Source organism: Tremella mesenterica (genome assembly GCF_000271645.1).
Source record: "Tremella mesenterica DSM 1558 unplaced genomic scaffold TREMEscaffold_18, whole genome shotgun sequence".
In the NCBI taxonomy this organism is placed as follows: domain Eukaryota; kingdom Fungi; phylum Basidiomycota; class Tremellomycetes; order Tremellales; family Tremellaceae; genus Tremella; species Tremella mesenterica.
In genome coordinates this window covers 363,200-387,304 of record NW_006711242.1, presented here as the reverse complement: position 1 = coordinate 387,304, position 24,105 = coordinate 363,200, and the positions used below count along the sequence as shown (strand labels likewise).

General features: G+C 46.7%; 7 protein-coding genes across 7 annotated transcripts; 4 read left to right on the top strand and 3 right to left on the bottom strand.

The window, feature by feature from the left end:
- Positions 1–309: 309 nt before the first annotated feature.
- Positions 310–555, bottom strand: TREMEDRAFT_35730 (uncharacterized protein; the record flags this gene model as incomplete). The annotated part of the gene is made up of 1 exon (XM_007008059.1): positions 310–555. A coding segment is annotated over one exon (246 nt), but the record flags the coding sequence as incomplete, so codon positions are not given.
- Positions 556–2,575: 2,020 nt separating this feature from the next.
- Positions 2,576–4,459, top strand: TREMEDRAFT_66083 (uncharacterized protein; the record flags this gene model as incomplete). The annotated part of the gene is given in 5 exon segments (XM_007008151.1): positions 2,576–2,592; positions 2,612–2,737; positions 2,946–3,554; positions 3,648–3,897; positions 3,953–4,459. The coding sequence occupies 5 exon segments, from the start codon at positions 2,576–2,578 to the stop codon at positions 4,457–4,459; spliced, it is 1,509 nt and encodes a 502-aa protein (XP_007008213.1).
- A 4,241-nt stretch (positions 4,460–8,700) lies between these two features.
- On the bottom strand, positions 8,701–9,826 carry TREMEDRAFT_66080 (uncharacterized protein; the record flags this gene model as incomplete). Its single annotated transcript, XM_007008150.1, has 5 exons — positions 8,701–8,735; positions 8,908–9,043; positions 9,088–9,206; positions 9,248–9,749; positions 9,812–9,826. The coding sequence occupies 5 exons, from the start codon at positions 9,824–9,826 to the stop codon at positions 8,701–8,703; spliced, it is 807 nt and encodes a 268-aa protein (XP_007008212.1).
- A 3,427-nt stretch (positions 9,827–13,253) lies between these two features.
- TREMEDRAFT_66079 (uncharacterized protein) lies at positions 13,254–14,665 on the top strand (the record flags this gene model as incomplete). Its single annotated transcript, XM_007008149.1, has 3 exons — positions 13,254–13,396; positions 14,059–14,278; positions 14,474–14,665. The coding sequence occupies 3 exons, from the start codon at positions 13,254–13,256 to the stop codon at positions 14,663–14,665; spliced, it is 555 nt and encodes a 184-aa protein (XP_007008211.1).
- Positions 14,666–15,095: 430 nt separating this feature from the next.
- On the bottom strand, positions 15,096–18,381 carry TREMEDRAFT_74893 (uncharacterized protein; the record flags this gene model as incomplete). The annotated part of the gene is made up of 6 exons (XM_007008148.1): positions 15,096–15,252; positions 15,527–16,120; positions 16,189–16,448; positions 16,607–16,721; positions 16,918–17,300; positions 17,505–18,381. The coding sequence occupies 6 exons, from the start codon at positions 18,379–18,381 to the stop codon at positions 15,148–15,150; spliced, it is 2,334 nt and encodes a 777-aa protein (XP_007008210.1). The 3' UTR covers positions 15,096–15,147.
- A 458-nt stretch (positions 18,382–18,839) lies between these two features.
- TREMEDRAFT_72503 (uncharacterized protein) lies at positions 18,840–22,369 on the top strand (the record flags this gene model as incomplete). The annotated part of the gene is made up of 5 exons (XM_007008147.1): positions 18,840–18,984; positions 19,067–20,441; positions 20,565–21,221; positions 21,436–21,607; positions 21,863–22,369. The coding sequence occupies 5 exons, from the start codon at positions 18,840–18,842 to the stop codon at positions 22,367–22,369; spliced, it is 2,856 nt and encodes a 951-aa protein (XP_007008209.1).
- A 591-nt stretch (positions 22,370–22,960) lies between these two features.
- Positions 22,961–23,987, top strand: TREMEDRAFT_66076 (uncharacterized protein; the record flags this gene model as incomplete). The annotated part of the gene is made up of 4 exons (XM_007008146.1): positions 22,961–23,172; positions 23,358–23,547; positions 23,598–23,770; positions 23,912–23,987. The coding sequence occupies 4 exons, from the start codon at positions 22,961–22,963 to the stop codon at positions 23,985–23,987; spliced, it is 651 nt and encodes a 216-aa protein (XP_007008208.1).
- Between the last annotated feature and the right edge of the window lie 118 nt (positions 23,988–24,105).

Sequence of the window (24,105 nt, the reverse complement as noted above, 5' to 3'; positions counted from 1 at the left end):
TGCTGCATAATTCCTTCTAAGGTTAAGGATGGACATAGTTAACTACTTAGCAGTACATCGATGTTTCAGTCTTTTACTATAGTCCAGCACCTGTCCATACCAGACCTTGATGGATCAAAGACAGGTGGACTGCAACTGTATACAGTGGGGTGCGGTGGCAGATGGAACACCGGTCAATCCGTGCGTGAGTATGACATCCCGCCGTTAACCTCAATAACTCATGCATGCATTACTCTCATTGCTTGAAACTTCGTATACCTATACATTAGCATCTGAATGAGGCATTGACCGAAAGAGAAACTCACCGGATCAATAGTTTGTGCTCCCACCGTTGTTCCTTCTGACATCCTTCAACCGCTTCATCATGCTATCAATACTGTTATCTAAGACCTCCTGTGGCATCTCCTTCCAAAGCTTTTGAGCAACTTCAAAGAGTTGTTTATCGTTTGTTGCACGTTTAGGTAGCTTCCAGATCTGTTTACGCAAGTAGGCCCAGCAGTTTTCGATAGGATTAAGGTCAGGGGAATAAGGAGGGTGATCCACATACTTGAAACGTCATTTCTTCCCTTGGTCACAATTTTCCCCACAAGTATGGACTCTCACATTATCCTCCACAAACCTAGCACCTCCATATGCCCTCCATCTATTGTTGAGTTGAGTCCAAGCTTCTTTGAGAGGCCCCATAGTCACCTGATCTCGATGGATCGCAGCTGTTACGCCACCGCTCTTTCCTTCTGTCACAGGGTTGTTTCTCCGTTAACTTGCTAGGACCGACGCCCAATAACTTCGTGGGCTTCGACCTTTAACTACCTCGTTGTTTGAAATATGAAATAGGTGACAATAACTTCTGGGTGTAATAACTTTGTACTTTTCTAACTTCTATCACTAAGACAACAACCAGAGATTGTCAAAGATCTCTGGGAACTTCGGCCCTTAAGTACTTCATCCTTCCCTAACTTCTTCAACGCAGAACTTTGTTCAACCCGAAGTCCTGAGCTTCGTACCTCGCGAACTTCGTCCCCGACGAAGTTCGTGCCTCCCTAACTTCATATCTCGCTAACTTCGCATCTCCCTAACTTCGTATCTCCCTAACTTCCTACATGACTAACTTCTCCCTCGACAAAGTTAGCCTCCTAATACCCTCGTGGGTGATGAAGTTCATGAGAACTGGATCGTTGATGGCGAACTGATGTCCAAAGGAACCTCGTTGATGGGGAAAGATGATGTCATGCGGTGCCACGTGACACCTTCACTATTTGTTGTGTCTAACTTTACCAATTCTGTCCTTCCTCCATGCCAAATTCCGGCCCAAATCATACAGGACCCCCATCCACCCATGAATTTTGGTGCCAAGCACTCATCCAAGTATTCCTCCCCAGCCATTCGTGTCACGTATGACCTGGTAGTCCAATTGAGCTTCAAGCACGCTTCATCAACAAATATCGTTGGCGTGTGTTTTTGCATAGGAAAGACGGAGACGTTTGGCACAATTGTCAAGGAATGGTTTTTTGCGAGCTACACATCGTTTGAAGCCCATACGCTTCATATAGACTCAAAGAGTAGTGAGTGAAATCTTGATTTCTTCAGCCCCAAGAAGGGTGACAAGTTCTCGAGGTGATTTACGACAATTCTGAAGGATAACAGCTTTGATTTGACGAAGGGTGGGTTCATTGACTCGTGAAGAGGGTCCAGGCCGAACAGTGGAAGAGGTATTGCGGGTTTGGGGGTACAGGGTCACAAGACGTGAGACGATGCTGACAGAACATCCATGGGCAGTGGGGACTTGTTGATATGTGTTACGGGGTAACAACGAATCGAGAGACCTCCATCAAGTTTGACGGATTAGGAAAGAGAACGGCGAGAGTTGGAGGCAGTGCTGCAGTAGGTAGGGACGGGTTTTCCCTTTTTCGAGATTTCCCCACTGGGTTTGTGTCACGAGACCAACTAACCAGCATTGGGACGATATAACAGTGCCCTTCAGAGGCAGCGGTCTAAACCACTGTGCTAAAAGGCCTATTAACCGGCGGTTACTGCATACCGCCGGTCGCTGGTTAAATACCCAACCCATACTATCACTATCACTATCAAACTACGGGTAGGATCCTGGGTTCGACTCCCAGGGTGGGCTGGGTCGTGCTCAGTCCCTACTTGGAAAACCTCCCTCTCGGAGAAAGTTTTCGGCCTATCGTGCCCATCCCTGTTGGGGCCCCAGATGGGGCTGAAAGGGAAGGCATAATGTCACGAAGTGACAAGACAGTTTGATAGTGATAGTAATAGGATGGGTTGGGTATTTAACCAGCAACCGGCGGTATGCAGTAACCGCCGGTTAATAGGCCTTTTAGCGCAGTGGTTTAGACCACTGTCTCTGAAGGGCACTGTTATATCGTCCCAATGCTGGTTAGTTGGTCTCGTGACAGATTAACCGGCGGTTACGGGTAGGATCCTGGGTTCGACTCCCAGGGTGGGCTGGGTCAAATTCAGTCCCTACTTGGAAAACCTCCCTCTTGGAGAAAGTTTTCGGCCTATCGTACTCTTCCCTGTTGGGGCCCCAGATGGGGCTGAAAGGGAAGGCATAATGTCACGAAGTGACAAGTTAGTTTGATAGTGATAGTGATAGTATGGGTTGGGTATTTAACCAGCGACCGGCGGTATGCAGTAACCGCCGGTTAATAGGCCTTTTAGCACAGTGGTTTAGACCGCTGCCTCTGAAGGGCACTGTTATATCGTCCCAATGCTGGTTAGTTGGTCTCGTGACAGATTTCTTCTCCGTCCTCTCGTGACAGTTTGCTCAAAAGCGGTTTTTCACCTGTCCGAGTATGTACATAGACGCATGCAGTAGGAAAAGAGGAGGACGCGGATACCTGTAGACATTATATAGTACAATCAGCAAAGTACCAACTTTGCTGATTCTTCAATATCATTCTTTGGCTACATTGATTGCAGAGGAGACACGATCCATTAGCACCAGAGCCCCTAGATTTCCACGAGACATCCATCGAGTTCGACCCAACCTGCGACCTAGCCATCGTGTTTCCAGTACCGTTACAAGTTGAAGAATCAGCCTTACGCACCTTGGGTCGAATTGGAGAGTACTGTAAGCTCACCAGAGGGAAAGCGCGGAAAATGATACCAGAAAGAGAGGAGTTGGAACAAGGGCTGGTCCCAGAGGAAGAAATACCAACAAGTCCTTCGAGAAGTACCATTTCACATGACCTCCCTTCTACCACCACTACCCCAGACCCGCTGAATGAATTATCGCAGCAGTTGTCACAATTATTAGCCATTATGACAATGCAACAAAAGGAACAAAATGCATTAAGGGAAGAACTGGCTACGATGAAAGCTGACCGACAGAACCAACAGCTACTCACCTCGAAAGGGGCAAGTTCGATCAAAATCGAAGAAAACAAGCCGTGTTTGGAGCCAAAACTTACCAACAACGAACGAACAGGAAGAACCAGGTGTGCGGATCCACCTACCTTCAGTGGAGAACGAGGGGAATTGGACAACTTCCTTGCAGCATGCCACATGAACTTCGAATTCAAAGGGGCAGAGTACGCCACCGATCACAGAAAGATCCTGTTCATGTACGGGTATCTTTGAGGCACCCCTCAAATGCTTCTAACCCCGGCCATAACCAATCCAAGTATATGGAATTCGACCGAATGGCTAGAGAGCTACGACAAATTCATCCAGCATTTACGAACTCAATTTGGAGACAGTAACATGGCAGGTACGGCTATGAGGAAATTGCAAGAGTTAAGACAGACTGATACAGCCGCCGAGTATTTTGCCAACTTCGAACTTTGGTCAACACGCCTTGGAAAGGTACCAGATGCAATGAAAATTGCCTCAGCCATACAGGGCCTGAAGGAAGAGCTACTGAAAGTGGTAGTGGTAAATAACACCGACCCTCGAACCAAATCGGACTGGATCTATTTCAAACAAACAGCATGTGATAGGGACTGAGGAGAACCAACGGATGGCTGAAACGATGATTGCAGCGAATCGATGGGCTGCTAGACACAAACATGAGACGACCTGGCTTCCCCCTCGATCGAATTCGATGCGATTGGATACTAGTTCGCCCAACCCGGTAGAACGCCACTCACAATCGACTGGTAGAGGACCCTTGCCCGGTGGAAAACCAGGGATGATGAATTATGGTCTACCAAATGACCCTCCGGTAACTTGGACAGAGGACGGAGGACGTCTCAGCGAGAACGAAATGACTTGGAGGAGGGAGAACCGACGTTGTCTCAAATGTAGAAGTCCAGAACATTACGCCAACAACTGTCCAAATGGAGGAAATACGAGAAACAACATTAGGGGATCCCCAAACCCGCATAGCTCACCGATTCCTAGTGGATCGAACTCGATCCCAACTGGATCCAAAGGGCCATTAGTTCGAGGAATGGCGGTGACCTTTGAAGAAGAGGGAAACGAATACCTGGCCTAAGTGATGCGACCACTTGCGGCCAGGATCTAACAGAATCGCACAAAATTCAACTACCAATAGATCTCAGTAATGACTCGGCTATAATATACATAAAAATACAGACAGAAGAAGATACCCTACGATTTGGAATGTTAATTGATACCGGAGCTACCGGAAGATACGTACAGCCGGCCTGTCCATTATACCATTTATTCCCAAAGAGACAGTATCAGGAACCACGGAAGATCAGGTTCCTCAATGAAACAACCGCGACGTTAGTGACCGAGTATGTAGAAGCTGAATTGGATTTAGGAGAAGGACTCAAGATTGCGACTCGATTGGATGTGATGGCATACGAAGGCCCCGAGGTACTGGTGGGATTGGACTTCTTGAAACAGTTTTGGGCAAGGATCGATTGTGGAAAGGGATTGATCGAGTTCGACGGAATCGGACAGGATAACTGTCACGAAGTGACAAGACAGTTTGATAGTGATAGTGATAGGATGGGTTGGGTATTTAACCAGCGACCGGCGGTATGCAGTAACCGCCGGTTAATAGGCCTTTTAGCACAGTGGTTTAGACCGCTGCCTCTGAAGGGCACTGTTATATCGTCCCAATGCTGGTTAGTTGGTCTCGTGACAATAACGGTTGGAAGTATCCAAGATTGGAGGAAGGATTGGTAAGAGGAACGGCGTTGGAAAAAGGCGAAGATGAAATGAGCGAAGAAGAGTTACGACAGGTCATACCGACACAATGGCACAGATACCTGGAGTTATTTAAAGTGGAACGGGCCAGAAAACTACCACCAAGAAGGGAATGTGATCACGAGATCGAATTGACCCTCGGAGCAGAGCTAAAACCAGGTCCAATCTACCAACTGGATGAACATTGGGACGCATTCCTAAAGCAATGGATCAATGACGGTTTGGCCAGCGGCCATTTACGAAGAAGTAAATCACCTTATGGATCTCCTGTATTCCTGGTTCCCAAAAAGGGAGTGATTCCCTATCGAGTGGTAACGGATTATCGGGCGCTTAACAAGGTAACCGTTAAGGATTCATACCCAATGCCACTCATCTCGACACTACTCGATCGACTTCAATAAGGAAGGATCTTCACTAAACTCGATTTGAAAGGGGCTTACCAGTTAGTCAGAATAAAAGAAGGAGATGAACATAAAGCTGCCTTACGAACAAGATACGGCAGTTTCGAGAGCACAGTCCTAAGGGATGGGTTGTGTAATGCACCAGCCACCTTTCAGAACTTTCTACAAGACATGTTTCACGATCTACTTGACAAAGGGGTAGTAGTCTATATCGACGACATCACGGTATACTCCGACACGATTGAAAACCATCAGATAATTGTCCAAAGGGTGTTAGATCGGCTACTTGAAAACAATTTGGTCGTCAGTCCGAGGAAATGCGAATGGAGTTCAAATGAAGTGAAGTTCCTGGGGTACGTAATAGGACACGAACGGATCGAAATGGATCAAGAAAAGGTGAAAGCCATTCTAGAATGGGGAGGACCCATGACAGTCCGGGATACTCAAGTGTTCTTGGGCTTTGCGAATTTCTATCGAAGGTTTATCAAGGGGTTTTCGCATATTGTGGGACCTCTCACACGATTGACCAGGAAGGATCAAACTTGGAACTGGACACAAGAATGCCCAAAAAGCTTTTGACGATCTAAAGAAAATATTCACCACGGCACCAGTACTTCGACATTTTGATAGAACCCGACCGACTTGGATCGAAACCGATGGCTCCGACTGCGCGATAGGTGGGATAGCGTCTCAAAGATTCCCTCACCCATCAATAAAGGGAACCGCCGAACTTCACCCAGTTGCGTACTGGTCTCGAGCAATGACACCCTGTGAACTAAACTACACGGTAGGAGAGAAAGAATTACTAGCCATCGTGGACTGCTTGGTTGCTGGAGGCCCTACCTGGCCAACAGTAGTGATGTTATAAAAGTCATTACAGATCACAAGAACCTAGAATACTTCCAAAGCAAACGATAACTAAATCGAAGGCAGATGAGATGGTTGGAAATATTGGGAGACTTCAACATAGAGATCACTTACCGACCAGGTAGCAAAAATGGGGGAGCAGATGCTCTGACTAGACGAGGAGATTATCATCGGGGAAGAGGGAGTAGCAAGGACCCAGACCTAAACAATGGCAACTGGCTACAATTGCTACCGACACACGAACAAATTGGATCGAATTCAATGGACTCAGAACACAAAGGACCAAGACACATAGTAAGAGGAGCAATCCGGGAAGACTCATTATTCGGACTCATCAAGAACAGACTGAAAGACTCAGAAGATATAGCAAACATACGACAACTAGGACTACAAATGACATAGACACATAGCACACAGAGCACACAGAACACACAGGACACACAGAAGACACAGGCTAGCAACGAGACACCAATAGTATCATGGACACAAAGCGGATTACTCTTGTACAAAAACAGAGTAGTCATACCAGAAGGACAGGCAAGTTTAGAAGTAATGAAAGCAAGACACGATTCGATACTAGTGGGTCATCCAGGAAGAGACAAAACTATCACCATGGTCAAAGAGGACTATTACTGGCCACATTTGGACGAATATATTGCGAAATACGTAAAAGGATGTGAGATCTGTAACCGACATAAGACTCATCGACATCAGCCGTATGGACATCTAGTCTCTTTACCAGTACCCACACTCCCGTGGACAGATATCTCTATGGATATGGTGGGACCCCTACCGAAATCGGCCGAGTTCGACGCGATACTAGTGATAGTCGATCGACTAACCAAGATGGCTAGGTTTATTCCATGCACAACTGGACTAACAGCGAACAAAGTGGCCGACATCTACATCAAGGAGATCTTTTCAAAACATGGAGTACCTCGAACAATTGTATCAGATAGGGGAACTCAGTTTACAGCGGAAATTTGGAAGGAAATATGTCAGTTCTTAGGAATAAAGAACTTATATTCGACTGCGTATCACCCTCAAACAGATGGACAAACTGAGCGAGTAAATCAACAGATGGAAATCCTGCTCGGAATGTATGTAAACTACAACATGGACAATTGGGATCAACTTCTACCAATTGCTGAGTTCGCTTATAACTGTTCGCCACATAGTAGCCACGGTCTGTGTCCATTTGAAGCCTGTTACGGCTATGTGCCACACTACGACATCCATTCGCACGATATTCGATCAAAGTCAAACAAGTTGGAGAAGAAATGGAGAGATATGGGAGAATTACATGCGGCTGTTCGAGAACAGGTCAGGATGGCTAATGAGATTAGTGGGGAATACTACAACAGGAGGCACAAGAGCATTCCAGAAGAGTTCAGAGAGGAAGAACAGGTCCTACTAAGTACGAAGTATCTTACGACGGAGCGACCCAGTCGAAAATTAGAAGCAAAATACATTGGCCCGTTTAAAATCATAAGGAAGGTTGGGAAAAATGCTTTCGAGTTGGATCTACCTCCATCGATGAAAGTGCACAATGTCTTCAATGTCACACTACTGGAACCATATCCTAAGGACATGATACCAGGTCGACAGATACGACCCCCACCACCTGTAGTAATTAACGGCCAGGAAGAATTCCATGTGGAAGCAATTGTGGACAGCAGAATTCGACGAGGGAAGGAAGAATTCAAGGTAAAATGGTTAGGATACACAGGAAATGCGGCCTATGACTGGGAACCACGAGAAAATGTAGAAGAGTTGGCCGTTTTCGGTGAATTTTTGGAGAAGAGGAAAAGGGACCCCAAAAGAAAGTGAGAATTCGATCAAGATCAACAAAACTTGGTCAGGGATAAATGCATATACAGGAGAAATAGCTACATTTGGGGGATATAAACACACTAATCAAAAGGAAGCGTTAGAATCGGCTCGGGGACGACGGGCCGAAGCAGGAATACGAATGACATTGCGGGGAAGAGGAGTATGGGGAGAAGAGGATGGACCGGCGACTGGTTGAGAGGAACTCAATCCTGTAGGATCACCAGTAGAAGTGAGATGATCCAGAGTTTCATCGGCGGTAGGAGGAGCATAGCTGGCGGAAATAAGATGGAGAGATTTGTAAAGATCCAGATGTTGAGAGGGGAGAGGAAGGAGAAGGGAGGTAAAGAGATGGATGTAACCCGAAAGTTGGGTCAGACAGGCGGATTGATCATGGGCAGGAAGGGCTCGATAACGGACCGAAGCTGCACAGAGTTTGTGTTCCAGGACAAAGGTAACCTTAGAAGTGACCGTTCTTGCTCCCACGACGATACCCTATACATCAACATCGACCAAGTTCGAAGGAAATAGACGGGTACCTCACGAAATTTGGACTCGGGATTGTTGGTTTTCACCGAACATTTTGAAGTACCCTTAGCAGAACATTCGCCACACACACCACCGACTGAATTGCATCAACATCGAACGAGTCGCAACAAGAACTTACGAGGGCCAATACAACCAACACGAAAGTCTTCACCACCATCGAGACGGCGTTGACAATCGGTACAGAGCTCACCCTCTAGTCGAACAACGGCGCCATTCTTGTTGCGGAGGCGCCAACCTTGGGCCAAACGATCGAGCTAATGATTAGAATCGATGAAACTTGAAAGAATTCGAGGCTTACAGCGTTCCTAAACCACTTTACAGTGGGCTTGATGGTGTTGGTCTCGCGGAATCGATCGAGAGCTTCGTCCTTCAACGCAAGGCGAACAGAGGAGAAGGTCATGCTGGACCAAAGGGTAGCTAACAAGTCAGAAGCGAACAGAAGTCGGTGGAATTCTCACCGATCTCGGAGTCTTTTCGATCCTGGAGCAACTTAACCAATTCATCATTGGCCGGAATCTTGCGAGGGGCGTGAAAAATGATTTCGAGTTCAGCGGGAACCTCGACAAGTCCCTCTGAATAGTCAGAAGGTGGCACAAGGGACTTATTACCAGGAGAATTTTGGTTCTCAACGATGGTGCCGTGTTCGGATTCGACGGATTTGGCGGGAGATGGGTTCTCACCACCAGATGGTCCAGCACCCCCTTCGAAGTCGATATATTGCTCGATGACCTGGTCATCAAGGGACGATGGTGGTTCGCGAGAAGGACCGGATTGATACTTCTCCTTAATGGTGTCGAAAGCTCGTTGAGATGCATCAACCAATGGGGGTTGAGAGGAAACGGGCACTTGGGAAGTAATTCTCATTCTTTTCGTTTGACGCATGAGAAGTTCGGGGTCGACGTCGGGTAAGGTTGCCAAGGTAGAAGCTCGAGTTTGACGGGAGGAGGTGGCAGGAGACAACTAGTCTCGTCAGCCAGTGAGAAATAGGAGGATATACATCGAATTCGAAAGGAATTGCTTACAGTACGCTTAGCCATGCTCACAGACAGGTGAGAGTTGGAAGGATGCTCTAAGATATGAGTAAGATATGGATGGATAATGATAGATAAGTAAAAAGAACGACAAACAAGAGATAAAGAGAGAATGAGGAGGAAAGAAGAAAAGAAGACGGGGAGGTAACTTGGTCAGTAATCTCTCGATCACATTGGAGGTCCGTGCGGGTGACGCGTTTCATGGCAACCGTCACACTAGCGTGGGTATGATGTCAGGGCGCACCAAAGGTGTCTGAGAACAATCCATGTGCATCACCTGGTTACAGGGTTCAGGATCCTCGGCGAGGATCCTTGAGACAGGGGGGGAAACTTGTTACGGGGTAACAACGAATCGAGAGACCTCCATCGAGTTCGACGGATTAGGAAAGAGAACGGCGAGAGTTGGAGGCAGTGCTGCAGTAGGTAGGGACGGGTTTTCCCTTTTTTGAGATTTCCCCACTGGGTTTGCTCAAAAGCGGTTTTTCACCTGTCCGAGTATGTACATAGACGCATGCAGTAGGAAAAGAGGAGGACGCGGATACCTGTAGACATTATATAGTACAATCAGCAAAGTACCAACTCTGCTGATTCTTCAATATCATTCTTTGGCTACATCGATTGCAGAGGAGACACGATCCATTAGCACCAGAGCCCCTAGATTTCCACGAGACATCCATCGAGTTCGACCCAACCTGCGACCTAGCCATCGTGTTTCAGTACCGTTACAATATGGGGTTGTCATGGCTTTCTGAGCTATCCTGGCGCGGGAAATGGGGGAATAGCACTGGCCTGGCATAGTGAGATCGATAGGCAAAGAAAAAAACATATCCGAGCCCATTATCACGTCCCTGCATGTAATGAAAGAGGTAAACATGTAGACGTGTCAAGTGATTGATGAGACGCCATCAAGGTACAAAAGTTTTCCATCTGCCACCACACCCCACTGTAGTTAGCTTGGACAACGACAATTAGTATGTTGTCCGTAGACTTGTGATATGCTTGGACGACAAAGTGACTTGCGAAGGATCCGGGCAGGTCGAGATGACGATAAAGTTGTATGTGATGGTGAGGGATGTATCGGATGTGAGTAGTATGTCAAGAGGTCTTTTGTGAGTGGCAAATGATATTTTGATCCTTGGAGAAAAGAAACTACAAAGTAGACAGGTCCAGTATTTATACTTTTTGAGGGGAATCTCATGTACATCCAATGTCGCTTTTCCTCTTCTCCCCTTGTGTCTCCTCGTTGTCACGAGACCAACTAACCAGCATTGGGACGATATAACAGTGCCCTTCAGAGGCAGTGGTCTAAACCACTGTGCTAAAAGGCCTATTAACCGGCGGTTACTGCAAACCGCCGGTCGCTGGTTAAATACCCAACCCATCCTATCACTATCACTATCAAACTGTCTTGTCACTTCGTGACACTCGTCTCCCCTTGTGTCTCCTTGTCCCTCCTCAGGGTCATGGGTCACAACACTGTGTTAGCCGGGTCGTGACAACTACTGACAACAATCAAGGATCGCTGAAGAACTGAAGAACTTCAGCGATCTTCCCAGCTAATATTATCTACTCCTCCTAGACTTTCACCCAACCCTCTTGCGCTTTGATGTACTTCAACGCACTTCGTCCAACTTCCCCAAGTCCCCGGCCATACTTCTCCCCCCTTCGACTAACTCCGCCTAACATTGCCACACTTCTGTTCCCATTGTCCCTACTTAGCCTAACTCCGTCTAACTTCGCCGTACTTCTGCTCCCATTGTGTTACGATCCAGTCATAACCCAGACCGCATATAGATAGTTGTGTATATAGAAGTGACAGGCAGGTACATAGTATTGTATTACAAACTGTACTGCAGACTTGTCACGGCCGTCGAATAACTTCTTCCTAATAGACCGACGGTCGACGAACCTCGGCTAACTTCATGCTTCTAACTTGATGTCTCACCCAACCAGGAGGGCACAGACGTCAAAAGGAATGTAACTACGACGTACTTTGACGTAGTTACTCTATCTAAAAGGGGTTTTTACTGATGGCGATGCATCTCAATCTATATTGTAGCTATTTCTATCAATCTTTCACTACAGACAACAATCAAGGATCGCTGAAGAACTTCAGTGATCTTCTCAGCTAATATTATCTCCTCCTCCTAGACGTTCACCCAACCCTCTTGCGCTTTGACGTACTTCAACGCACTTTGTCCAACTTCCCCGAGTCCCCGGCCATACTTCCTCCCCTTTCGACTAACTCCGCCCAACATCGCCGCACTTCTGCTCCCATTGTCCTCACCTACCCTAACTCCGTCTAACTTTGCCGTACTTCGGATCCCCATTGTCCCTACTTAGCCTAACTCCGTCTAACTTTGCCGTACTTCTGCTCCCATCGTCCCTAGATCCCCCTAACTCCGTCTAACTTCGCCGCACTTCGCCATCCTTATGCTCCAGACCCCTGTATACCTTATTCTCCCGTTGTACTTTGCCGTAGTTGGTCTCAGATGTCCTAGATTACATGTCGGGTGAAGAGGTTAAGACGTAATAGGAGTTTTGATGGTCAAAGGAGGGTCATTGATGGTGGGATATTCGAGGTGTCACGATGTAGTTCGTGACAGTAACAACGATTCGAGACAACTCCATCGAATTCGAGGGATTAGGATAGAGTAAAGCGGGATTTGGAGGCAGTGCTCCTTTAGGTAGGGACAGGTTTTCCCCTTTTGAGATTTTCCCACTGGGTTTGCTCAAAAGCGGTTTTTCACCTGTCCGATTATGTACATAGACGCTTGCAGCGGGAAGAGGAAGAGGACAAGGACAAGGATACCTGTAGACAGTATATAGTACAATCAGCAAAGTACCAACTTTGCTGATTCCTCAATATCATTCTTTGGCTACATCGATTGCAGAGGAGACAGGATCCACCACATAGCATCAGAGACACATAGACTTCCGCAAGACTTCCATCGAGTTCGACCCGACCTGCGACTCAGTCGTCGTGTTTCCAGTACCGTTAGAGGAACCCGTCTAGAGGTACCCGTGATCCTGACACTACTCCGTAATTTCCCTGGACTCTCGGACCTTTGCTTTGCCAGCTGATGTACTTAGAAAGGAAACAGATGTATGATTGTCAACAAAAGTGTGTGAAAAGCATGAATACTTCACGGGTCAAGCCAGGGCCTCGGAGATGGCAGCGAGTGCTGTGTCGGCTTATCAAAGGCGGAGTTGTTGATTGAGTGATGTACAGTACAAGTACTGTAGATGTCCATGCATACAACAATATCATATCTTCACCTTGTCCTCAAACAGTCGCTGTGTTGTCCTACTATCATGCCTCACATGTGTCTCCCTTGACGTATCTGCCATGTATAGCAATATATCTTGAACATCAACAAGTGTAGTGATGTACTATATACGTACTGTACTGTAAGAGATTTAAATAGAAAAGATGCACGGAATCATTGATAGCGATATCACTGTCATGACCACGTGCATCGAAGTTGCTAGTTCGGGTAATATCCAATCACCTCCATTACCCGCCACCGATAAACACTACCAGCCACCCTTATCTACATTACATTCTCATTCCATGTACATAAGGTAGTGCATAGTTTAGAACAACTTCGACGAATGTATCTTGTCTGTCTCAACATACAAGTCCTCATATACATTTGCCAAACTTATCTTTCACTCCTCGAACTACTTGCTTCGATCCTCGTATCCTCTTGCAACTAGTTCAAGTCCCTACAAGTAGCTTATCACCCTCGACGCAGATCCTTCGGCCTTCGGTCTGGTCTTGACAATCACCCTTGTCAGGTTCTTTCAAGTTCTCGTCAACCTTCTGTCACCTCGATGTTGATGTTCTTCGCACTACTCGTAACCTTCTTTGATCGTACCTTTGTACCTGTCCGATGATGTCACCAAAGATCCTTGTTGTCAAGACGAACGTTTGGTTCGTGTCTTTGAGGTTTGCAGGGTGAGAAATTCCGCCCGAATCGGACGCTCGATGCACCGCTTAGGGGGTCATACGTACCAAGTCTTTGTCATACCTAAGTCAAGGGAAGGTAGAAAGCTATGCTATACTTCCTTCTCTTCTCAGACCACCTTTCATGAGAGGCTCCACTCTCAAAATCTTGCAGCCCCAAGACTTCATCACCTTCCTACCTTCAGTGATTACAAAAGGGGCCCTTCAATGTCTTTCTAACAGTGAAACCACACCACTGTTCTCTCCCATCTCAAATCTTGACGCACAGGGATATGTCTGCTGAGTTCTTCTGGGGACCAGTCAGCCAAGTGAAAAGTCAGAAAGAAGAATTTATCAGCAACATCCGCACCATGATACCTGGATTGGCGGGCATGCTGGATCCCAACACACTCAAGGCGGGTCATGATACATACCCTTCTAGGTTGGAGATTACCCGGGTTCCCCACGTTGAAAACTTGTATAGAGTCTGGATATCCGATCTTAAATGGGTAAGTCCAAGATGTTGAATCACATTTAAGCGTTGTTGCTGCTGAAATCAAACAGGAGGTAGAGGAGGGGAAGGAAGATGTGGGAGAGCTTTCCGTGACTCTTGATGATACCCAAAAACAGGCTGAGAGAATCACTCATGCTCGCTACTTGAATCAAGATGTGACAGCAATGCAAACCACAAAGTTGATTTACAGGCAAGGGACTCTTCAGGACTGATGAGATTAATGGCCGCTTTCGACGCCATCGAACGTTGCCCAACGGTTCCATGTCGATTTGGTTACGTTGAGTTCCAACCAGGAACATTGGCTTACTATACGCGGGTACAGGAGAATGCGGATAGCCGTCAGACCATGGAGGATTGGAGAGCATGGGTGGATGGACTTTGACTTCTGAATAGCTTGGTTACTTTGGCAAGAGCAAAGAATCATCAGTCATCTACAAAGTCTGTATGTATATGTACATTTCCAGATCGACCGAACTTGGTTGTGGGTGATGCCCAGATGGATGTCTGTAGAGTCTCATCACGACGCTGGTCCCCCTTCCCAATTCCTGAGTTCCCCGCCTCACCAAAGATGTGGTGATCTATGAATGATTATGCTGAGATCACTGGTGACTGTATGCCAAAACGTGGCATATGGTGATTTCCGACGCAAGACCTGTGATGCTTTCTCTCAGGCCCAAGTGGTCCTATTCCGTATGGTAGTCATTGAGGCCTCCTTCCTCGTGTCAAAATGTGGGATACATTATACCATTGGGTTTGTACGGTAAAGATGAGTTTTAGTCGAGGTTCCTGATGGAGGGTAAAGTTCACACTGAGAGATGGACATTGATTCATGCCACAGGATGATGTGGTATACATACAGATGAATCAAGATGAACAGCTACATTGGAAGCCCAACATCTCTCGTGACCCCAAACCACATAACCTTGCTTCTTCGCCAGTAGGATAGGGAGCAAAGGGGTTCAAAGCCATCTGAGGTACAATCAGCACCCTTATCATATCTACTCCTCTGATCGTTTCTTGCCTATCATATTCCGTCTGGATAAGACAAGTACACAGGCAGAACAAATGGGCAACATCCCTATGGTATTGGCGGGGATGGTCAAGACAAAAAAATCTTAGGGAAAGAGACTGAAGGAGGGAAGAAAGAATGAAGAGGGTGAGGTAAAGAAGGTGGTGGAAGAAAAGGAGGTGGAGGAATGAGAGGCGGAGGAGGAGGGGATAGAAGACACTCACATTGACGCACCTTCGAAAGAGCTTCCCGGGACTTATTCTCCTCTCCTTCCGCACAATTCTCCATGACGCCGATTACCTCTTCTAATACCCATTGGCGAAGGACGAACCTAGGATTTGTCTGATCCATCACCATCCGCCGTTTGACAATCCATCCTTCTTCCTCAACCTTCTGCTTCACACCTTCCAGTCGAACGTCCCCCCCTACATTAGTTGCAGGTGATGTATGTTTTTGCCAAGCATGTCTTTCTGCTGGATCGACGATACGTTTACCGTATTCTAATAACCAAGGGACGAAAGCTTTACTTGCTTCTCCAACGGAAGAAAGAGTAGAGGTAGGTAGACATGTCTCGAGTTGAGAAAGAAAAACATCCATATCAATATCTGAGGTCTGCTCGACGGTTCTCGAATTTACAGAAGTGTCTTCGGGCGTTGAGAGACCAGAGGCAGCGGACGATACGACCGGTTTAGATGACGAAGGAAGAGGAGAGAAAGAAGATAGAAGACGGAATGTAGCGTGAAAATCTAATGAATGTGTATGTAAAAGTGTCAAGAAGTCAGATATCAGTCGATCATCTGTATTTTTTTCGCTTAGAAGTCCGAATCTCTGTCATCTATCAGCTTGTTCCACATCAGATCAGTGAGAGCCAATGGGCAAGTGAGATCAACACTTACTGTCCTCCAGCCTTTCCTTTCCGCCTCTCCTTCAATCGACAGAAACTCCTTTTCCCATCCTTCCATAACTTCCAATCCCTTGTCGGTCCATTCCGCTACATCATCCTCACTCGCATAGATGCTAAATGCGGGGGAAGGTAGACCACGGAGGAGTTCGTACCCTATCAGAGGAGCGACAGAGGAGACCAATTTATCGATTGCGAACATTACCCGGGAAGTTTGATTTCGATACGAGTAAAGACCGGTTGGATCCGAATGGTCTGTCGTCAATACTGGTAATCCCACACTGTAAGTGATCGAGGTGGCGCAGCCCCCTGATTTCCTAAAGCAGTCACGAATGAGATTCAGCTTTATGGAGTGATGTGGTAGGATCACAAGGTGATGTATTCTGGTGAGTGTATCATGGGCGAAGACTCACTACATATGTGCGAGGGATCGTATACATCCATAAAAGCATAAGGACCAAAATCTATCGTCAAGCCGAGAATTGAAATATTGTCTGTATTCAACACCCCATGCATCCATCCGTAAACCTGAACGTCAGTCTTTTCACTATTTCTTGCTGACACTGGTGTTGTATTCCAGCCTGTCAGCGAGGGGGATCAGAGAAGCAGGCAAGCTCATATGAACGTAACTGGATGTCGTATGTCAACCAAACAGGTCGGGAAAGACTTCCAAGATGTCAGGGACAAAAAACGGATGCAAGGGTTCAAATCCATTCGGACCTACCTGCCAAAGAGCAACCATCTCTGCATTCCTTCTCCCCACTTCTCTGACCCAATCACCTATACTCCCCTCCCATCCGATCAAATTCATACACCAAAACGTCAAGTCCCTCAAACTCTCCAGATTCCCTTGTCCACCCAAAGCATCCTTCTCTGGTGAATCATTGGCGATCTCAGAGGTTTGCCAATTTCCACCGAAGAAGAATTGCGTTTGACGTGCTTCCGGACCGGGGTTGAGAGCTTGAAAATGACCGATACGTATGAATGATGGGGCTACGCGGGCGAGGAGAGAAGGAGGTTCGGGACCGTTTTCCCGGAATACGGGAAGGGATGGGTGGGTGAGAAGAGCGAGAGAACGAGTTGTGGGTATACCTAGAGCAGCGAGGGCTGAATATAAGCCATTGGTCAAGATGCTGTCCCTCCACTGCCTGTCCATCGTCATGGCGGCTATGCGGAAGGTCCCGAATCTGCAGATCAAGGATGGATAGGATGTTTTGTGGCTTGTGAATGTTCCAGTGGGCCATGAGGAAGGCCTTAAAAGATTTCTGGAATTGCGCGAAGCAGAGACGGAGGACAGATGGAATGACTCACCCTCGCATCCCAAAAACTCCCTGACTCCACTCCTTAAAACAGCCAACCCATCCGCCGTCCGACTAAAGGGTGTTCTTCCCGCCCCTTTCAACTGAATCTCTTGTCTGCCTCCCTCCTGGCTGGTAGTCTCCAGAATAGAGATCGCCCGCCCGTCTCCCAATTGTCCAGCCCAAGAACCGAATTGATGTCCGCAATAACGGGTGGAGAAGGGACCGTAGTTTGACGACATGAGGACTTTACGTCCTGACAAGACGTCGACGAATGAATCTCGTGCTTCGTTTCCTGATCCGGTTGACCCTACATCCCTTCCATCTTCGTCAGGATGATTCTTCGAGTTTAAAGGAGCAGCACAGAGTTCCACGGCGTCCCCTGAATCCAGATGAGGGAGAGAGTCCCTCAAAGTGGCCGGCGATACACCCAAGAGAACTGGAGAGAGTCGAAGTCTTCTTTCCGATGACATCAAGCTCAGCTCTGTCGATTGTCCTAGATCTGTTCGACCACTTGTCCCAGCTTCCAGGTCCTTGTCAATGGCCAAAGTTGTTCGATCCTCAGAGCTCGAATAAGTGGACGGACCAGCATCATCTATCGGATCCCATCGTTTCAAAACATCCTCCAATTCTATTTCCCTCCCGTCCAGTCCTGCTTCTATTTCGTCGGCCTCAGCTTTGGATATACGTGGTGGCCAACAAGCCCACAGGGGATTCACCCTTGCCCACACCCCCGAGGTGGCAGGAGGGAATGTCTGCGATCTTCGCTGCGCCGAAGGATTGTCTGGAAGTGGGAGTTGAGGGAGAGCATACTGAAGGGTGGTAGCAGGGAGTGGAAGACGATGTATAGGTAGCTTTTGAGACATGCTCCGTGCTCTCCTCAAAGTCATAGGGGGAGGTGAAGAGAGTGAGAACGGGATTAGTAAAGTGATTAGTAAACTGATTAGTATTCAGATTAGGATTGTGGATAGTAATGCCTTGGCTGCGCGGTGCCCCGGATTGGATTCGCCGCTGTATCCGACCGAACGCAGCAGGGCATCGCCTCTCTATCACTACTGTGTTCACGTTACTACCAACACTCTATCATTGTATATGTCTCCTTAACGACCTGGCGACGTAGGCATATACGATTCGTTACTTCACTGCACGACACAGAGACCCTGGGCTTGGCGCACTTGGGGTTTGACTTGGTGATTGGCCAACGAAAGGCATAATACTGTCGACATCAACGGATCCTTTGTCCATCACCCCTCTACCCGTCTGCAACATCGAAGCGAGAACACGACAAAGCAGCTTACTCGTTTCCCCCCTTTCTCGACTTCTCGAACCGCCCTTGAGTACTCGAGTGATGAATATTGGTCGACCACCAATAGCGGGCAGGTCTCGGTTGGGGAATCATCGATATGTACTCAAGCTGAGATGGACAGGTATGCGAACATTAGTGCAGCTCTTGGCTGTGCTCTTGCTCAGTAATCTCATCTTGGCGGTTCATGGTGAGTTAATCATTATCATCCTATTCGACCTGCTCTTCCACCACTGTGTGAGAGTTGTTTGATATCCAAAGCTTACTCTCAGCTCGGTCACCTCATCCACCACCATTAAAGCGAATCCATCATCTCTCCTCTCGTTCGATAGAGATTCTTCCCCGCCTCAATCACCTCTCACCTCGAGGCAACTACCATCCTCCACCTCATTTTTCAACTTTACTACATTCCGACACCTTATTTTTGACCCTCTCCATCCCGTCCGATTCTTTGCACGAGACCACTCTCCTCCTCCGCCCATCGGAATATCTCCTTCATGCCGACGCTAAGATCACCTTTCCCTCTGGTACGGTTCAGAAATCCTTTGCTCTTCGTGCGGAGGACTATCGGTTGTATACCGGAGAGGTCATTGACCCTAGATGGGTCGCACGGGTGAGACAGACCCAAACTGTTGGGATGGGGCTGGACCCTAGAGCGATCATTGGCACGGCGCAGATCATGGTGCATCACCCTGGCGGACTTCCTGGAGACATCAGAGGAAATATGGAAGATGGAGGTCAAGCTGTCTTCGAAGGAATGTTCACTGTTCATGGGGAAGTATGGCAGGTCATGACATTGAAAAACTACCAAAGAGTCAAAACGATACATGATGTTCATGCGGAGGTTATAGGAGATTTAGTTGTGTTTCGGAATTCGGACAGGGATCATTCTGTTTCAAGTGGAAGCTCATGCGCTCATGATCACATGATGTTCAATTCACTTCCCTCACATCCCATCTGGACCGGACAGTCCAACAGTGTCAACAGCTCTACCTCATCTTCCCCGTACCATTCTATATCCGATACCTCACTGTACGACCACAAGACATCTCAACATTCCCCCTCCGACAACGACGATGTGAGACGGGAGTTGGGTAGAAGAGATGATACAGGCGGTATGACAGCTTCCTCCAATTATATCAACTCCATAAATTCCACCGTCGGATGTCCTTCCACTACCCAAATCGTTTATATGGGCGTTGCCCTGGACTGCAACTACATCGCCGCTTATTCTTCTCCGGACGCAGCACGTACTCAAGCGTTAAACGATTGGAACATGGTATCAGCATTGTATAAATCAACCTTCAACATCTCACTGGGGATCGTCGAGTTGGTGGTTCAAAACGCGACGTGTCCTGATACACCTCAATCTGATGCCGAGTGGAACATCGGATGCGGTGCTAATATCACTTTGGACGATAGGTTGAGTCAGTTCAGTCAATGGAGGGGTAATAGGGGGGAAGATGGAGTAGGGTTGTGGCATTTGTTGAGTGCGTGTCCGACGGATAGTGAAGTTGGTGTGGCTTGGTTGGGAACTTTATGTCAGAGCACGGCTCAGAATCAGGGAGGAAGTTGGGTCAGTGGGACTGGTATATCGACGGCTAGTACGACAGAGTGGAGCTTGATTTCTCATGAGATCGGACATAGGTTAGTGTCACCCCTTATGACAACTTTCCTCTACAATGACCTGACAAACTTCCTTTCCATCATCAACCTTCATCTGTCTGGGAAGATGTCATGTATGACGCAGGCGAACGCTGACATGAAAAGCTTCGGCGCAATTCACGATTGCACTTCCGGTTGTTCCCTTTCTGGCAAATGCTGTCCTCTCTCTCAATCCTCATGTGACGCTTCAGGTCGATTCATAATGAATCCCACTACATCTTCCATCGAACAAACATTTTCCGCTTGTACACTTGGTAACATATGTTCCGGTCTCGGTGAAAATCTCGTTTCATCAACTTGTATAACTTCCCCAGGATCTCGAACAATCATATCACTCCAACAGTGCGGTAATGGTATAGTTGAAGAAGGTGAAGAATGTGATCCAGGATCAAACGCCACTTCTCCATGTTGTGATGCTTCAACTTGTAAATTCACTTCTGGATCAGTATGTGATCCATCAAATTCAGCTTGTTGTACCAGTACATGTGGTTATGCTTCGGCAGGAACGGTATGTAGAGCAGCTTTGGATGAGAAATGTGATACGGCGGAAATGTGTACGGGAAATAATGCTACTTGTCCGACGGATGTGACTGAACCAGATGGGAAAGGATGTGGTGATGGAGGATTAGCTTGTGCTAGTGGAAGATGTACAAGTTTAAGTTTACAATGTCAACAAGCTGGAGAAGGGATGAACTTGACGACTGCTTGTGGACAGAGGGATGATAAGAGTTGTGTTGTTTCTTGTAAAGATCCAACGACGAGGTGAGTTTTCCTCCTCATTTTCAAAACCCCCTTATTCATTCATATACCCCTAACGACGTGTGTATCTATTGTTGTGCGATTGGTACGAGGTTTGGTGAACTCTTTTTTGTTTTCCCCCCTCAACGTCTACGGGTTTCACCACCGTTCTTCTCCTATGCGGAGGGCTGAAAACATTCTTACCATTGATGATACTATGAATTAGCGTTGATACCAGAAATCAATGCGTTGTGTTACAAACATCATTGATCGACGGATCTCCATGTGGGTACGGAGGTCATTGTTATAATCAGACTTGTCGTTCGGGATCATGGGAGAATACGTTGGATGCGATGTACACACAAAATCTACAGATTTCTATTCCTGTCACCATCGTTGGGGGATTGTTGGTGAGTTTTCAGCTTCTTTTCCTCTCGTTTTGTCACTGAACACCCTTCTCTCGGAGCGTCTCCTCTGCTCGACTGTTGTCCCTCTATCTCATCTACCTGATCAGCTTTTTATCTGATCGATCTTTACCCGACTACTTCGTTTACCTGCCATTCTGCATCCGACTACCTTCTCAATGACTCCCACAATTTATAATCAAGGGTCCCCGGCTGCTCAGACAGAAACACTCGAAGGATAAGAGGTACTTACACCTCTAGATTCTCACCATCATCGTTGCTTTTATACGATGCGTCTACAGATCCTGCACCCGTCGACCTCGTTACAGACATCCTCGTGAAACACAAAGAGACATGTCCCAATTACCCCCACCGCCAGTGAACCGACATTCCGATTCATTGAATTCATCAGATGCTATAACTCAAACAAATCTCATCGAGCGAGATCCTAGTCCGAATCCCCCTGTTCAAGCTGGTAATGTCGAAAATCAGAGAGGAACCGTTCTTCGATCAGATGGAGGAATGTATGTTGAACCATATGGGTCAGAGAACATGGCGGGTTATGGAGCTGGAGGTGGAAATCCTGGATATGGGTATAGCGGACAAGGAGGTTATCCTTCTCAAGGATGGCAAGGAGAATATCCACAAAGAGGACAAGTAGGTCATGTTGGACAAGGAGGATATGATCAAGGACAAAATCAAAGTTGGGTAGATGCGAGATTGTACAACGGTCCGGATTACGGTGTTAACCAAGCATATGGTAGATAAATGTTGATTTCAATGTTGAGATGTAGCATCTTTTGAAACTTTTCCCTTATTCCTCATATGTGCATTCTACTTGTACGTGAAAGCCATTCATCATAGTATGGACTGAAAGTTGTTGAGGAAGTATCGCAATTCCATCTCAAGTGATATAACGAGAAACTCCCCTTCGTTGTTTCTTCAATGTAAAGGTCTCACAATCTCACAATCTCACAATCTTACGGGCTTACCGGGAACTGAGATGAAGATTCCGGAGGAAGGATTCCGCTCCTTTAATATTCAACCCCTTCCCCTTCCAAGGGTGTTCAAAGGAAAATCGTTTTGAGACCCAAGTTCCTTTCTCTTTTTTAAGACAATGAAAATGATACAAGATAGTGAATGTATCGTACATAATCTCTGCCCGGATTTCAAATATTCCTCTCTTTTTTCAACCACCTTCTTTCCGATTGACATTATACTGAAAGCCCTTGCCCGATAGTTCAAAATCCTGGAGGATATACATTCATCCTGATCAATTGGTAAGTGAAGCTTAGAAGTTTCAGTCGTGCGACGATAACACCACCAATCAGCTTGACGTGTAGAAGAAATCTAGACAAGATGTTAGACGTCATGACTACTCTCGTAGGAGTCGAATCGGCTTATTTATTGTATACTTCTTATACAGGTGTAGGGATGTTCAGTGAGATTGTAAGATATGATACTAGATGGATATATGGGGAAATGATAAGGTTGAGTAGTAGTGGAAAGTGTTTATTTGGGAATCAAGAAGTTTTATGTTCAGAAACTAGAGGTGTTTTAAGTGGTGCAGTGTGAGTTTTTCTACGATTCACCTTCCATTCTCTTTTATCCCGTTTTCCTACTTCTCTGACCATATTCCGTACTTTCTTTCAATCTCCGTAGCTCCCTACAGCTCTGATCATCTTGTAGTAACTATTCTGGATAAAGTCCCACGAGATAAATATCATCATTAAAGATGTTCCACATTGATGACCAGTGATCTCGCCCCATGGGTTGGTGCCGCATGTCAAATATTTTACTCCCTCACACTTTTCTTCACCCTCGTCAGTGCATATTGGTACACTGCCGCCTACCGAAGATGGGGTAGTACCCAAGTTCTGAGAGAAGTGAGATGGTTCGTTCTGACAGTGATGGGATTCTCATTATTGTCGGGATTCATAGCTTCAGTGAGTATCACAAACACGATTTAAACGGGGGACGTTGATATTGATGACAGTCACTCGGATTAGCCGTTTTATTCCCACCTTTACTCAACCCGACTATGAAAGGGTTGATCAACGTCCAAGTTGGTTCAGGAGAGATCATCTTGATGCTTGTTTTACTTGGGGTGGGATACTTGAGTTTCGGGTTTTATAACGTTTCGAAAGAAGCTTTGGATATTTTGAATTCGTTCGTCTTGCTTTCTTCTTTCCTCCACTTTCCTTCCACTACCAAGATGAGAAGGACGGGTCATCCTCTGGTTCCATGCTCCATGAATCATGAAGGGGAAAGGAGTAAAGAGAGAGAGAAAAAAAGTGCTGATGAATGTAGTGAAGGTCAAGTGAGATTAGAAGTAGATGATGAAGATACACCATTACTATCTTCGTACGAGAAAGAAGAAGTGTGATCTTCCGTGCGTAGTATAGATTCGAATTTGTAGCGATTCATGTAGTAAAGTGCCACATTGCCACATTCAACTTGCAACTTCCCTTTCAACCCTCTCTCCCTTGTATGTATGTACTTGA